Source organism: Geotrypetes seraphini, chromosome 3, assembly GCF_902459505.1.
Source record: "Geotrypetes seraphini chromosome 3, aGeoSer1.1, whole genome shotgun sequence".
Lineage (NCBI taxonomy): Eukaryota > Metazoa > Chordata > Amphibia > Gymnophiona > Dermophiidae > Geotrypetes > Geotrypetes seraphini.
In genome coordinates this window covers 280,381,577-280,398,322 of record NC_047086.1, presented here as the reverse complement: position 1 = coordinate 280,398,322, position 16,746 = coordinate 280,381,577, and the positions used below count along the sequence as shown (strand labels likewise).

The following is a 16,746-nucleotide window of genomic DNA, read 5'->3' as shown; positions in this document are numbered from 1 at the left end:
GGAATGAGGTCTGGGGAAGAGGAAGCATGCAGGAGGAAGAAAGAAAGAAATGTTGGATGCACATTCAGAAGGAAGTGCAATCAGAGATTCATGAAATCACCAGACAACAAAGGTAGGAAAAATGATTTTATTTTCAATTTAGTGATCAAAATATGTCAGTTTTAAGAATTTATATTTGCTGTCTATATTTTGCACTATATTTGTCTATTTTTCTATAGTAGTAATGAGGTGTCATTGCATATTTTAAAGTCATCTGCCTTGACCTCTTTGGAAAAAAAACTGAATATAAATGATAATTAACATTTTCTCTGTGTACAGCGTGCTTTGTGTTTTTATAATTTGGTGGTTACCATTATGTATTAATAAGATTATATTGTGTATGTATGTGAAAAATGGATGGAAGAAATTACAATTAATACAATTATTATGGGGGTGGAGTCAGGGGCAGAGCTTGGGTGGGGGTACTTGGTTGGTATTTGTTAGGCTTAGAGGGTACTTGGCTTGAAAAGGTTGAGAAACATTGCTCTAGATCATTCTTCTGGGGCATATTAGTGATCCATAAATACTAATGTAATGTAATATACCACAAATATAAAACAGAATAAAATCAAAATTATTTTCCAAAATAAAAACCAGGGGGGCAGGGTGTGCCTATAAACAATTTAAACATACAGAAAACCAAACAAACCAATCAACAATACACGACTTACTAAGACAAAAGGAAAGAATTTGGGGGAGGGGGAGATTACAATATGCATAGGGGATAATGAGGGAGAGGGAAGAAACAAAAGTGGAGGTGATTTCATAAAGTAGCACCAAATATGCTAAAAATTAAACCACTTCTGGAATTTAAGTACATGTGATGGGAAGATGGGACTGTCAACAGGTTTTGTGAGGCTGAGCATACTATTTGTGTTGATGAATATAGTATTAGATAGGTTAATTTAAAATACAAACACTAGGGGCTCCTTTTATCAATCCGCGCTAGCGGGGTTAGCGCGTCGGACATTTCATCACGTGCTAACCACCGTGGCCGGCTTAAAAACTAACGCCTGCTCAATGCAAGGGTTAGCGGCTAGCGCGGCAAGCGGTTTAATACGTGGTATTATGTGCGTTAAACCCCTACCGCAGCTTGATAAAAGGACCCCTAGGATTTTAAAGCTCATTTAGTGGGCAACTGATAACCAGTGTTCTTCTTTCAGCAGAGGGTTGGTCCTGAAATCAAATTTACAGCTGTGTATTGTAAGAGCTTGGAGATCAATCAAGGCATACAGCAATGGCTGCTTTATGCTGTGTGCCTCTGCATGACCACTCTTTCAGTATTCTTTAGACCTATCTGATCTGAGTAAAAAATATTCATCTGTACTTAACATGGCCACAGCAGTGCATTACACATGTCAAAGTATATGCTTCTCTGAGCATCAAGCATATAGATAATGGAGAGTCCAGAGGAGACTATACCATTCTATGATGGTACTGCCCTCCAGAAGTGAACAAAATGGTACAGGCCAAGGATTACCGTAGTCCTTGTATCCAATGAGATTCTAGTAGGATTAGAGGGAATCAATACTTGTCCATATCTCCTGTCAAACAAATGAATACATCTGGGAAATATTATCTGGATAAAGTAAATAACTATAGATTTATCCTGCCCCAGTCTTCAACCCTTTAAAAAGACATGAAATAGTTCATCTAACCGACTCTCCAAACTGACCCATAACCTCTGAAAGCTTCTTGAAACAAAACAGTCTTCACAACGCTACAAAATCTCAAACAATCAGGCTTTCCTCAAATCTACAGACAAGTTCCAAAGTTGTGTACTATTCATGAAAAATATCTGCAATGTGTAACCTTTAAATTGCCAAAGTTTTGAGCTGGCAGCTCTGTGTCTTGAATGTAAAGTACTCTTAAGGGTAAAAATATTTCACCAATGGCTGGAGGCAAAGTGGCTCAAGGCCATGGAACAGTCCGTGAACTAAAGATAAAATCTTGAATGGTATCCTCAAATGAACTGGCAACCAGTGCAATTTCTCCAAATAACGGAATAAAATATTCATACTGATGATGCACCACAACCACATTTCGAATCAACTGTAGAAGCCAAATATATTTTATAGACAACCCTAGCAAACTTCTTTACAATAATTTAAACCTGCTATTATTAGCAACTGCACAACCACCCTTGAATCAGATTTTAAAAAAGCACTAAGCAGATGTTTCAATTGCCCAAGTAATCTAAAGTTAAAAAAGAATAACTGAAGCAATATGCTATTTTAACATTAGCTGATCATCCATAATTATTTATTTACACCTTCCTTTACAAAGCCACTAACATTTTTAGTGCCGGCCACTCTGTTAACTGCTCCAATGCTCATAGAATTCCTATTAACGTCCGAGCTGTTACTGCCATGGCTGGTGCTAAATCACTAGCACAGCTTTGTAAAGGAAGGGGTTATTTATTTATTTAAAAATTTATTGCCCACAGCATCTATGCGGTGTACAATAAAATATACACAATAAAATCAAAATATACAGTGTTCCCCCGCAAATTCACGGTTCGCAAATCGCAGACTCACTCAATCGTGGTCTGCTTCGACCGCCTCTTCCTGTAGTAAAGTCGGGCTACACCAATCAGGCCGACTTTACTAAAGGAAGAGGCGGTTGGAGCAGACTGCGAGTGATTTCCTTCACCCGCTGGCGCTCCAGCTGGCCTCTCCTGCCTCCCCTGCCTTTTGACAGGCGAAAAACCGCATTTGCAGTTTTTCAAAATTCATGGGGATTCCTGGAACGGAACCGCCGCAAATTTTGGGGAAGTACTGTATAGTCACAAAAACAACAGAAACAATCATGAAATTAAAAAAAAAAAAAAAATGACTTTCAAGGAAAAGCTTGCTTAAACAAACTTTTCGTGAAATATTTTCTAAACTGCAAAATACTGGAAGTTCCCTTAACCTCAACAGGCAAAGTATTCCACATAGAAGTGCCCTATATCGATATCATGGAGCACCAAAAAGTTGAATGAGTTACAGATTTAAAATAACGAAATTTCAAGCAACCTTGTACTCTCAGTAAGTAATGATCGTGTTGGATGGTATGTACGAAATAAAGAACTTAACACAACAGGACCACTGTCCCTTAACACCTTAAAAATCAAACATACCACTTTAAAATTCAATGCGAGATGAAATGGGTAGCCAATGCATATCACACAAAATAGGCATAATGTTGTCAAATTTGGATGCATGCATAATAATGTGTGCAGATTCTTCACCATCTGGTACTTGATAAAAGTTAATAGCTTCAATGCTGGTCAGTCAACTCTGGCCTAAAAAGCTTAGGAAAAATGGAAGGGACCAGTTTTCCCATATTCAGAATCTATGGCAAGCAAGCCACATCTCAAAATGTTGCATCAGCTTTCCAATCCACTAATTTGCCTCCAACTGATTCACAGGCCAACAAAAAACTTTTTTTCATGGTGCCTTAGGTTTTTTTTGGGGTGCTGATTCAGAAAATTGCATTGGATAGACCATATCTGCTCTGGTTTCTTAGATATGGTTAAACTTATTACATTTTTTTTAACCGCTATTTAAAAGATCTCTTCTGCAGAATCAGGATGTCATAACAAGTTTTCTTTTATAAATGGGAAATTTATTTAAATTACCCACATTTTTTTTTTAATATAATGACCTTTGTTTCACAATTATTTGTTTACTTCCTTTACTATAATGCACACTGGCATAAAAATGTAAAGCTCAAATGACAAAATTGCCTTTGTTCTGTTATATTACATAATTATGTGCAAATAATCCACCCCCCTTTTCAAAACTGCAGAAACTTTTTTTAGTACAAGTCTGCACACTGAATGCTCTGCGCTGCTCCCAACAGTTATAGATTTTCTATGAGCATCGGGAGCAGCACAGAACATTCAGTGCGCTGGCCTGTGCTAAAACCTGTTTCTGAGGTTTTGTAAAGGGGTGGGGGGGGGGGAGTTAGATGGTAAACATGGTTTCCTTAGATTTGTATTTCAAAGTTTCTCAACCTGATCTGTTTAAAACAGTTGCACATAGATTTAAATTCTAACAGGTTATTCCAACTTTGTCTTCTGCTACCTGGTTTGTGTTTTTGTGTACAAATTAGCAGATATAGTGAGAGTGTATACATATTTCCAACTGTAGTTTTATATCCAAAACATTAGATTGTAAAAGGTAAGTAACTTAACTCTATAATAGTTATGATCGTATATGATTGTATACTCATATCATTTCATTTTTGCAGATCGAACACCATAGAGGTTATGGCTACCTCAAGATGGAGCTGCTTGAATCATCCCAACATAGTTTGCTATATTTGTGGAAAGTGCACACTGAAAGCAAGTAGGAAACCTATTTCTAAGTTTGTAAAAAGAGCATATGCAGGATATTTTGGTGTCAAGCTTGGAGATCAAGATAATTCATGGGCTCCTCATATTGTATGCAAAACTTGTACGGATAATTTGCTACAGTGGACAAATGGAAAGAGAAGCTGCCTGGAATTTGGAATACCAATGGTTTGGAGAGAACTGAAAAACCACTTCAATGACTGTTATTTTTGTATTGTTAATATCATAGGCATCAATCAAAATAATCATGACAAGTGGTCTTACCCTGATCTACCTTCAGTCAGGAGACCTGTTCCACATCTAGATCTTGTACCCGTTCCACCTTTCTATGAACTACTACAGCTCTCAGAGGATGAGTCTTGCATGTCTGATATTGCACAAGGTAAAGAAAGTGGGGGTAGTGTCAGTGATTCCCAAACAAATTCACATGGTGAATGTTTTGACCAGAATGAAATAAGTAATCTGATCAGGGTCTTAAATCTTTCCAAGGAGTCTTCTGAATTGTTTGCCTCCAGAAAGAAAAAAAAGAATGTACTTCAGCCTGAAATGAAAATTACATTTTATCGAAGGAGAGAAAAGGACTTGCTGCCATTCTTTACTTAAGACAACTTAGTATTCTGCAATGACATCGGAAACCTGAAAAAAATGGGTCTTTCAGAATGTAACCCAAGTGAGTGGCGTCTTTTCTTCGACAGTTCAAAATGTAATTTGAAATGTGTTCTTTTAAATAACGGCAACAAATATGGTTCTATTCCAATCGCCCACTCCACCAGGATAAAAGGCCATCTCTTAAGTATTAGAAAAGATATATTACTAAGAACATCAATGGGTGATTTGTGTAGACTTGAAGATGGTTAATTTTCTTCTTGGTCAACAAAGTGGCTACACAAAGTATCCTTGCTTTTTATGACTTTGGGATAGTAGAGCCAAATATCAACATTGGGCAAAAATAAGATTGGCCTCAGGGAATATATGGTGGTTGGAGGACAAAATATAATGAATGAACCTTTGGTAGTACGAGATAGAATCATACTGCCACCACTGCATATAATGCTATGAAACAATTGTAAAGACTTTGAATAAAGACGATTCATGTATTGAATACATAGAGGGGTATTTTCAATAGTGCGTCTGACTTTGGACATTTCCCGCTAGATATCCAAAATTGGACTTCCAGAAGTGTCCATTTTCAAAAATGCTGGATGTCCACATTTTTTTTTTTTTTTAAATCGTCTAGTTGGACATCTCGTCCACCAGGACGTCTAACTTTATACCCCATTTTCAACCACAAAACCATCTAAGTTGAAAACATCCAAATGCCCATTTGGACATGGAAGGGACCAGCCTTCTAATGGACTGGCCAACAGAACAATGGGCCACACTAGAGGGCTCTGCTATGAACTTCACATAAACTGTGAGAGGTACAGCTCAACATAACCAGGGGTCTAATGTATGGTGAGCCCTGCAAAACTCCCCTAAAACCTACTGTACCCACCTGCCCATCACCCCAATAGCCCTTATAGCTATAGATAGCACTTATACAGCAGTATTGTAGGGTTTAGGTGGGATCACACTGTTCACCATAAATGTAGTAGTTAGAGTGGATTATGGGCCTGGCTCCTCCTGTCTATGGTTCACTAACCCACCCACATGAATTAGAGAAACTGGGCCTCTTCTCCCTTGAACAGAGGAGATTGAGAGGGGACATGATCGAAACATTCAAGGTACTGAAGGGGATAGACTTAATAGATAAGGACAGGTTGTTCACCCTCTCCAAGGTACAGAGAACGAGAGGGCACTCTCTAAAGTTAAAAGGGGATAGATTCCGTACAAATGTAAGAAAGTTCTTCTTCACCCAGAGTGTGGTAGAAAACTGGAATGCTCTTCCGGAGTCTGTCATAGAGGAAAACACCCTCCAGGAATTCAAGACCAAGTTAGACAAGTTCCTGCTAAATAAGGACATTTGCTGGTAGGGCTAGTCTCAGTTAGGGCGCTGGTCTTTGACCAGAGGGCTGCCGCATGAGCGGACTACTGGGCATGATGGACCGCTGGTCTGACCCAGCAACGGCAATTCTTATGTTCTTATGTTTATGCTCTACTAGGCTTTCCAAAACCAAGTGCTGCTGTTTTAGAACCAGGTATGTACTGGTTTATTCAAACTTTTTGGGGTGGGAGAGGGGGGGTCAATGCCCACTGGTGGAGTGTGTGGGGGTCATTACCTAATCCCTCCAGTGGTCATCTGGTCAGTTTGGGTACCCTTTTGGCACTTAGATGCTTCTCAAACTGGTCTAGGTGAAAACATCTAAAGTTCCATCCAAGACAGCCAGGTAAAGGTTTGATTATAGCTGCAGGACATCCACATCTAAGCCTGCTCAAATCCTACCCATTCCCTACCTCCCAACATACCCATTTTTACTCTGGACACACAGTAGGTTAGAAGTCCTGCTAGATGTCCAGAAAGTCATCTTTGAGAATGCCCACTTGGATGCTTTGTCTAGTAAGACGTCCAAGTGCTGATTTATGCTGTCTTTTGGACATCTATCTTTTTTGAAAATGAACCTCATAGCGCATATGTTTGTTGGACTTACAATGGAAAAACTGAAGGCAGGAATTTTTGATGGTCCATAGATCAGACAACTTATAAATGACTCGCATTTCATAGCATCAATGAATAAAATCGAATCATGTGCCTGGTCTTCATTTGTTCCTGTTGTGAAAAACTTTCTTGGCAACAAGAAGGCAGACAACTATACACAATTAGTAGAGGATATGCTCTTTCATTTCAACAGGCTTGGCTGTAACATGAGTCTCAAAGTCCATTATCTTCACAGTCCCTTAGATCGCTTTCCAGAGAACCATGGTGACTTAAGCAAAGAGCAAGGTGAAAGATTTTACCAAGACATAAAAACAATGGAAGCCAGATACCAAGGAAGATGGGATGCACACATGATGGCAGACTATTGTTGGAATCTTGTGCGGGAATGTCCTGGCAGATCCCATTCTCAGAAGTCTTACAAAAGGAGCTTCTTGTATGTCGAATGACTGGAAAGTTTGTATCATAAACTTGCGCTTTTAGTATGAAATAAGTAGATTTTCATGTTGTACACTTTTGTTTTAATTTTTAATATGTTTTCTTTATGTTATTTCTATGCTGACGACATGTTACTGGTTTTCCTTCAACCAACTGCTAACCCAGATTTAGCATCTTTACAATCATGTATTAATATGATTAGTGATTGGTTAACTGAAAATAAATTGATTTTGAATCCACAGAAAACAGATGGGATGTGGGTCTCTAGTTCATCACAAACACCAGCTTTATCACTTCTTTTGGGTACCCAACCCATAAAGCTTTCAAATTATTTGAAATATTTAGGTGTCCGTTTGGACCCCGCGCTAACATTTCATTTACAGATTTCATCAGTTGTGAAATCCTGTTTTCTCTTTACAAAAGATTCGCTCTATTTGTACTTACATTGATACATCGAGCTGTGAGTCTCTCATTTATGCCCTAGTAACATCTAAATTAGATTATTGTAACATTATTGGATTACCATCAGTATCTCTTAAGAAATTACAAACTGTTCAAAATACTATCAGAGTTTTTGTTAACGCTCAGAGATATGATCATGTTTCTCCTTTTTTAAAGGCGTACCATTGGCTTCCCGTTAAATTTCACTTTATGCATAAGGCCTTAATCCTGGCGTATAAAGCATTACAATCAGGTCAACTAGATCACAGTTCTTCAACCGCCGGTCCGCAGAAAATTCCTGCCGGCCCACGCAGGGCCAGCAAGATTGATGAGCTTCAATTTCCTGCCAGCTGGGGCGGGTTAGAAGAAAGGCCGCAGCTGGAACATATGCATGCTGGGAGGAGAAAGGAAGTGATGCCAGACTGGGGGCACAGGATGGAGAGAGAAGAGGGGAAGTGCTGAATGGAAACAGGAAATGGCGGTGCTGAATGGGAGGGAAGGGGAGATGTTGGCGGATAGGGCAGGCGAAATGTCTCCAAATGGGATAGTTTTGCACATTAGCATAACAAAAATAAAAAAATATTACTCAGCTAATAGAGTGAGAGCACATCAGCGTATGTTGATTTACAAAAAAACGGGGAGAAAATAGCCTCAAGTTCAAACAGCAATTTCCTGCTGGTCTGTGCAGGGCCGGCGAGATCATGGGGAGCCTCCGACAGTGGCTTTCTCCCCTCCCAGCAGCTCTCCGTACTTACCAGCACAGCGATTCACTAAGGCAGCCTTGGAGCTTTTGCTGAGTCGCAGCTGCCTCTTATGGTACAACTTTCTCTTTCCTCAGAGGCAGCACGACCCATCAAAGGACCCAAGGCTGCCTTAGTGAATCGCTGTGCTGGCAAGTACGGAGAGCTGCTGGGAGGGGAGAAAGCTAGGAAGCTGCTGGGCAAGGGAAAATAAGGCTGCTGGACAAGGGGAAATAAGACAAGGGAGCTGCTACTGGACCTGGAGGGAAGGAGGAGAGATGCAGCTGGGAGGGGAGGAGGGAAAGGAGTCTGGGAAGCTGCTGGACAAGGGAAAATAAGACAAGGGAGCTGCTATTGGACCTGGAGGGAAGGAGAAGGAGAGATGCAGCTGGGAGGGGAGGAGGGAAAGGAGTCTGGGAAGCTGCTGGACAAGGGAAAATAAGGCTGCTGGACAAGGGAAAATAAGACAAGGGAGCTTCTACTGGACCTGGAGGGAAGGAGAAGGAGAGATGCAGCTGGGAGAGGAGGAGGGAAAGGAGGCTGGGAAGCTGCTGGACAAGGAAAAATAAGGCTGCTGGACAAGGGGAAATAAGACAAGATAGCTGCTACTGGACCTGGAGGGAAGAAGGAGAAGGAGAGATGCAGCTGGGAGGTGAGGAGGGAAAGGAGTCTGGGAAACTGCTGGAGAAGGAAAATAAAGGGACAGCTGCTACTGGACCTGGAGAGAAGGAGAAGGAGAGATGCTGCTGGGAGGGGAGGAGGGGAAAGGAAGAGAGTTACTGCTGAACAGGAGGAGGAGGGAAGGGAGAAGGAAAAAAGGAAGGAAGATTAGGAGGGGAAGGGGAGAGACAGGCATGAGAAAGTAGAGAGATTGATGATGGGAAGGGGTCATCAGAGAAATAAGCAGAGAGGGACAACAATGCTAGATCTGCTGTAGAAGAGATAAAAATGAAGAGAGCAGTGAAACTGGAATGAATCATGTAAAAAGGAGAGAGGGGGCGCGGGCTGGATGGAAAGGGAGTGGGGCATAGAAAGAAGACAGATACTAAATGGAAGGGGGAGAGGGCAGACAGTGGATGGAAGGGGCAGATGCTGGATTGAAGAGACAGAGAGGGCAGACGCTGGAAGGAAGAGAATGAAAAGAAGATGAAAGAGAAACCAGAGACGACAAAAGGTAGAAAAAAATCATTTTATTTCTATTTTGTGATTAGAGTATATCAGATTTGAAATATATATCCTGCTAGAGCTGGTGTTAGACATAACTGAGGACTGCAAAGCCCAGGCAGTGGCTTAGGATTCTCTCTGACCAGGGGGCAGTTGCCCTAGTTACATTCCTCTAACACTATTCCTGTCATGTGTGACTGCGGTATTCTGTTAGCATGATATTTCTGTGTAGCATTCTTTAATAATTTGGCTTATTCAGTTTTCTTGATAGTAGAGGGGATATATGTGAAGGGGAAGGGAGACAGGGGTTTTGTTGATCCTTGCTCTGTATTATTTGTATTTATAAAATGACAATTGTACAGAATATTGTTTCTTTTTATACTTTAATAAAATACATTCAATATCAAATCATAACTGAGGCTTGTGCGGATGGAATCAGATGGTTTACGGGGACTGAGCTCATGGAGACGTGGTGGAAACGGGTTTTTTAAATTTAAGTCCTAGTAGTTTACCGGTCCACAAAATAATTATTTTATTTCCGCCGGTCCATAGGTGTAAAAAGGTTGAAGAACACTGAACTAGATTACTTAGGAAAATTATTAGTTCGCTAAAAGCCTTCAGTAGTCTATGTTCATTGACTGCTCATCAATTGGCTTTGCCTGCCATTCTGGTATATTTGGCATCGATGCAAAGGTCTGATAAATATGCTATAAAAAAGAAAATAAAAATACAGTTATTAAAAAAAAGTGTCCTCGCATAATTTCATGAACTTCATTCAAGAAGATTCTTACAAAGGGAAAAAAAATATTTTTATTACTACTGTAAAACAGGGCACCAGCAAAGGATTAATGAAATTTCTGTGATAATACAAACTACAATAACATAAGAAAGCTGGGAAACACTGAAGGCAAGTAACAGCAACAGAGTCCACAGCCAGGTGTCCAGGGGAAAGGTTTGTTTTGCAGGGAAACTTAAAAATGGGAAGTGTGAGTAACAGAGTCTATAACTATATAAGCCACACAACCCTTGCTCAATCCTTTTTGAAAAAAACAGTGACATAAATGGTATTTGAAGTTTTGAATATTTGGTACCTAACAACATATGCATGTTTCAAAGCTGTAGAACCTTCTACATTATTTTGTTGCTTTTACATGAGAAGAAGAATTCTATAAGGTTCTGGCGTAGTAAGGTGGGGACGAAGTGGACAGACCACCCTGGGTGCTGCCTTGGTGGGGGCGCCAGCATCTCCCCCCTCCCCCTCCCCCAGTATCTATTCAAATCTTCACTGGCCACAAGCAGCACCTCTTACCTGCTTCTCATGTCAGCCTTAACCCTCTTTCTGATGTCAGTTCCTGTTTGCAGAGACCAGGAAGTGATGTCAGAGGGAAGGATGAGGCCAGTGTGAACAGCAGATGCTGCTCATAGCTGGTGAAGATTTGAAGAGCTATGGGGATGGGGGTTGTAGGGGCTGTGCCAGGGGGTGCACAGCGTGGTTATGCCAGGCTTCTCTATCCTAGGCACCAGCATCTCTCACTATTCCACTGTCAGACTTCATTTTCCCTTGTGGTATCTGGTCCATTGGCATAAGGGCAATAGTCCATCTTGACTAGAGTTAATTGGCACACCATGCACCAGCGCTATATTGTATAGCATGCAGCATATCTGGACTATGTCCACTACCATATACTGTAATGCCTTCCTGAAAGATGTAGACAGTGAAAGTGGCTCTTCAGAACTCCAAAGTTACGCTGTATAATGTGTCTTGTTTTGGTGTACTACTACTGCTACTTATCATTTCTATAGCACTGCTAGACATATGCAGCATTGTACATTAAGACATTCAAGAGACAGACCCTGCACTGAAGAGCCTATATTTTAATCAAGCAGACAAACAGTACAAGTAGGGGGTAAGGGAATTTCTCAGGTATGGTTGCTTTACAAACGAATGGGGATTAGGAGTTAAAAGAAACCTCGAAAAATTGGATTTTAAGCCTGAATTTGAATATTGTCAGGGATGGAACTTGACGTACTGACTCAGGAAGTCAGTTCCAGGTATATGGTGCAGTAAGAGAGAAGGAATGTAGTCTGGACTCTGGAGTTAGCAGTAGAGGAGAAGGGTACAGATAAGAGAGACTTGCCTGATGAATGGAGTTCCCAGGAAGGCGTATAGGGAGGGATAAGAGAGGAGAAATATTGAGGAACTACAGAGTGAATGCACTTATAAGTCAATAAGAGGAGTCTGAACTGTATGTGGAAATGAATAGGGAGCCAATAAAGTAACTTGAAGAGAGGGATGATGTGATCATAGTGACTCTGGCAGAATATAAATCGTGCAGCAGAATTTTGAATGGATTAAAGGGGAGAGAGATGGTTACATGGAAGACCTGTGAGAAGCAAGTTGCAGTAGTCTAGGCAAGAGGTAATAAGGGTGTGGATAAGGGTTTTGATAGTGTGCTCAGGGGGGAAGGATTGGATTTTGTTGATAATATAAAGAAAGAAGCCACATGTTTTGGTGGTCTGATAGATTTGTGCAGAGGGAGAGGAGTCAAAGAAGACCCTGAGGTTGTGAGCTGATGAAACAGGGAGGATGAGAGTGTTATCCACTGAGATAAAGTGAAGGGAGAGGAGAGGTAGGCCAAGTTCAGTTTTAAGTGGCGGTGGGACAGCCAGGCAGCAATGTCGGACAGGCAGACTGAAACTCAGGCCTGGATTTCTGTAGAGATTTCAGGTGTAGAGAGGTAGATCTGGAAGTCATCAGCATGGGAGTAGAGGAGTGGCCTGGTGGTTAGAGTTCCCAAATCAGCACCCTGAGGTTGAAAGTTCAATTCCAACTGCAGTTCCTCGTGACTCTGGGCAAGTCACTCAACACTTCATTTTAGTGAAGGAGCCCTAAATACAGCTTTCCAAAGCTTTCTATTTCTGTTCCTACTTTAAATCCTATTTTTATTTATTTACAGCATTTTCTAGCTATATTATAACAATATTCTCCATAGTAGAAGTAGTAGATTAATTTACAGAGACAGCTCCCAGGATTTGTTAATTAATGAATTTTGGGTTTCGATATCATGCTCTTTTTTAAAGAAATACAACATGTATTATTGGGATATGTGCAAATTCGTATAATTTATTAGTGTATAGTTATTTGTTGTAGAAAAAGAAAAAAGGAAGAACAAATATTCACATGAAATAACAGAGAAAACAAATAGTAGAAATAACCAAAATATAGACAGTAAGCAAATCAAAGTCCTTAAAAATGGGACTTAGTGAGATACCCTGTTTCCCCGAAAATAAGACCTATCTCAAAAATAAACCCTAGTTAAGATCAATGCAGAGGGAAGGCCCTGGCAGGGAAGGCTGCGAAGCAGCCCATTCAGACCGCTGCCGCCGCTGCTGTTTTTGGAGGCCTTGAAGGTACAGTATGTCAGTCTCATGGTAGGAGGGTCAGTGGGGTTCTGCTGCACAGGGGGATGGGAGGCAGGGATAGAAAGACGCTGCACATGGGAGGTGGGAGCAAGGAAAAGGGAAGAATTGGGGTGCAGGAGAGGAAGGAAGAGATTATTATTGTACATGAAAAAAAAAAAGACATCCCTGAAAATAAGCCCTAATGTGTTTTTTGAACACCAAATTAATATATGACACTGTCTTATTTTCGGGGAAACACGGTAGTACTAATTCATAACTCAATTGGATTCGACACAGGCTAAGTTTTGGCCCTCTCACCTGCATCAGGAGTCCATAACCAATCTAAAGGAAGCTTAAATAATATAAATAAATATAAAATAATAATAATAATAACTTTATTTTTGTATACTGCCATACCCCGAAGAGTTCTAGGCGGTTCACATTAGTTAGACAGAGATTACAAGTGGTTACATATCAAATTGAACATAGATTAGCAAACAGCAAAGCGAGAGTAGTTACAAATGGTTACATATCGAATTGAATCATAGAGTTGCGAACAGCGAGGAGAGGAGTAGGGGGGAGAGGAGGGAGATGGGGGAGGGGAGTAGATCAGAGCGGGTGGAGGATTGAAAGGGGGCATTAAGGGTTTTGGTCTCGGAAAGGAATAATATAACATATACAAACAGAATCTCATTTGTATATGTGTTGTACTTGATGATTTTAAACTATTTCTTATGAGATTCTGTGTTGAGCCCACTAAGTTATTGTGGATTATCTACACTGTTTATTTGTACCATAATAACTGTGCAATTTTTTTTCTCATTTTGAATTCAGATGATGCCTCAATTCCTGCACTGGAAATTCAGCCACAAGGGGATGAAGAAGGTGCGTGTGAGCTCTGGGAATTTTTTTAAAGTCAGTTCCAATGACAATTTTGAAATATTGAACAGCTGCTGGCCTGTATGGGAATAATATTGTCCCAGTATACAAGAGGGCACAACATTTTCTTTCTGTATCCTCCCTCCTCTCCCAGCACTTTCTAACTCAAAATATAAATACTATAGCTCAGTGGTTCTTAAACCTGTCCTGGGGAACACCAGCCATTCTTTTCTCTCCTGTCTTGTTCATTCCCTCCCTACACCTGTCTCTGACATATTTATCTTTCCTTTTTGGCTCTTTCCTCTTCTTTTTTTTTTCTTTTCTGCCTTTCTGTCCACTCAAATTTCACCCTCTTTCAAACCCTTCTATTTACTTTTCAGCTACTTGTCAAATTTCCATCCCTTCTCTCATCCACTATTTTCCCCCATCTCACTCCTTCCCCAGCCTTCCATTCCCTTTCATTTTAATCTTCATTACCATATTTCTAGCTCATATAATCACTATCCTTCTCTCATTCAACCCCCTTGCCTCTTCCATATGGTTCCACCATTTCCAGCCTCTTCCTCCCACTGTCTTTCTAGCTCAGCATCTGCTCTTTCTTTCTCCTCTCTCCACCCCTATTGCCTTAAATCTTCCTGTCCCTCCTCTCTTTCCTCCTACCCTGTCCTCTCCACACTGGTCCAGAATTTCTCCCTCCTTCCCATTGTCTTGCATCTCTCCCTTCCTCAATCCCTTCTGCTCCTGGGTCCAACATTTCTCTTTCTCAAGTTTCAAGTTTATTCAGAAATTTTATAAACCGCCCAATCAATCTTCTATGCGATGAACATTATGTTAAAAATGTATATGGGGTAACTATACATCCTTTGGAAACAGTCATAATTCAAAACATAAAAAACAAACAGAAACAAGAGAGAAGAAGGACAGAACTACAATTTATCAAATAAGAAAGAGAACATATAGGGAAAGAACAAAAGGGAGTTGTCAAAAAAAAAAAAAATGATTGATAACTGATTAAAACTACTGCTGCACCTCTCCTTCCTTCCCCCCTGCCATGTCCAACATGTCTCCCTATGCCCTCCCCTGCAGTATCTCTCCCTCCCTCCATGACCTTGTCCAACATTTCTCCCTTTTCCTCCCCCATGCAGCATCTCTCCCCCCCCCATGTCCAACATTTTTCCCTCTCTTGCAGCAGCTCTCTCTCCTTCCCACAAACATATTCAGCATTTCCCTACTGTGCAGCATCTCTCCTACCCAATTCCCCTTGCCTGTTTCTCCCTCTCTTCCCCTATTCCAATGCATCATCTCTCCCTCCCTTTCCCCTACCTGTCCAACAATTCTCCCTTTCTGTTTTCTTTCTCCCATTGCCCAGTCTGGAGTAAGCAAGCTGGGCTCAGCTAGGGAGGCTCCCACAGTCCTGTAGCATACTCCCTCCCTCCCTTAATAGCGGCAGTGATTGCTACACACTGCCTGCACCTGACAATGAAGCTTACTTTCTGTCGGGTTCTGCCTAGGCCGAATAGAAAGTTGTTTCCGGGTCAGCCACAGGCAGCCTATCGGGATCACAGCTGCTGCTAAGGGAGAGAAGGAAGGAGCTGCAGGACTGAGAGCCTTCATAGTACAGCCCAGCTTTGCTTCCCCGATGCTGATGCCGTGAAGTGTGCACTGCGGCTGGGTGGACCTGAACCCAAACTCAGTGGGCCCAGGCCCACCTGTGGCTACACCCCTAGTTTGAACTGAAGGAAACTTTGTCTGAAGGCAGACCCTTGGAGAGACATCTGACTTTTGTACATTTAGAAATCTGAAAACAAAATTTTCTCTCTGTATCCTCCCTCTTCCCCCAGCACTTTCCAACTCAAAATAGAAATACTTTAGCTCAGTAGGAAACACAAATAGAGACCCAAATTATAAGAAATGTATGGAAGGCAAATTCAACTGACCTTCTTTCAAGATCCACTCGGTCAATTCTATCAAAACTTAATGTGTAGATGCAAGATATAGGAACTGTCTCTCCAATATTCAAAGCTATTTAACCAGTCAGGAATGGCTCCTGGATGATTATATGGCATATCAGTGCCTAACCACAGATATTCAATCAGAGATAGCCAGCTAAATCCCACTGAATATTTATAGTTAGCCACTAACCAGCTATATCACATAAAATTATCAGCTACAGCAGGTGCGAATATTCAGCATCTAAACCAGCTAAGTTTAGCAACACCCCCCCTCAACAGGAGCTCGAGGACTTCCAAGTGTAGTCCACACCCTCCCTTAGAGCGCAAAAGGGAAGACCTCAAAGCATCGGAAGCAGCGGCACGCTTTTCTCCTGCACTCAAATGTCGGCGTGGGATTGTCGGGGTACCATTGTCCTCCATGGTTTTGACGCGTCACCATAACAATAACAACAGAATGATTTTGTTATTGTTTCAGAAGTGCATAGTGGTTGTCTTTAGTAGGTTTTTGTAATCAAAACTTGTTATGATAGCTGGTCTATATGGAGCTTTTATAACTGTCTGTGAATAAATGACTTTATACAAACTTTGGATTGATAACATAGATGCCTTAGTCCCCGTTGCATCTATGATTTGATTGTAAGGAACATTTTAATTGTAAAATATCCTTGTTTTTGATTTATTTGTGATTGATTGTAAGTGATGCTGTTAACTGTAAAATATCCTTGATTTATTTTATTTATACATTTATTGTGTTAAAAT

The 16,746-nt window shown here is 40.9% G+C and overlaps 1 protein-coding gene across 2 annotated transcripts in view; it reads left to right on the top strand.

Moving 5' to 3' along the window:
• The window catches only part of SMOC2 (SPARC related modular calcium binding 2), a 265,441-nt gene that overhangs the window by 150,460 nt on the left and 98,235 nt on the right, over positions 1–16,746 (top strand). For both annotated transcript variants that reach the window (XM_033938643.1, XM_033938642.1), the window contains exon 6: positions 13,991–14,041. In XM_033938643.1, the coding sequence (XP_033794534.1) occupies positions 13,991–14,041 (51 nt within the window). The remainder of the gene's footprint in view (positions 1–13,990; positions 14,042–16,746) is intronic.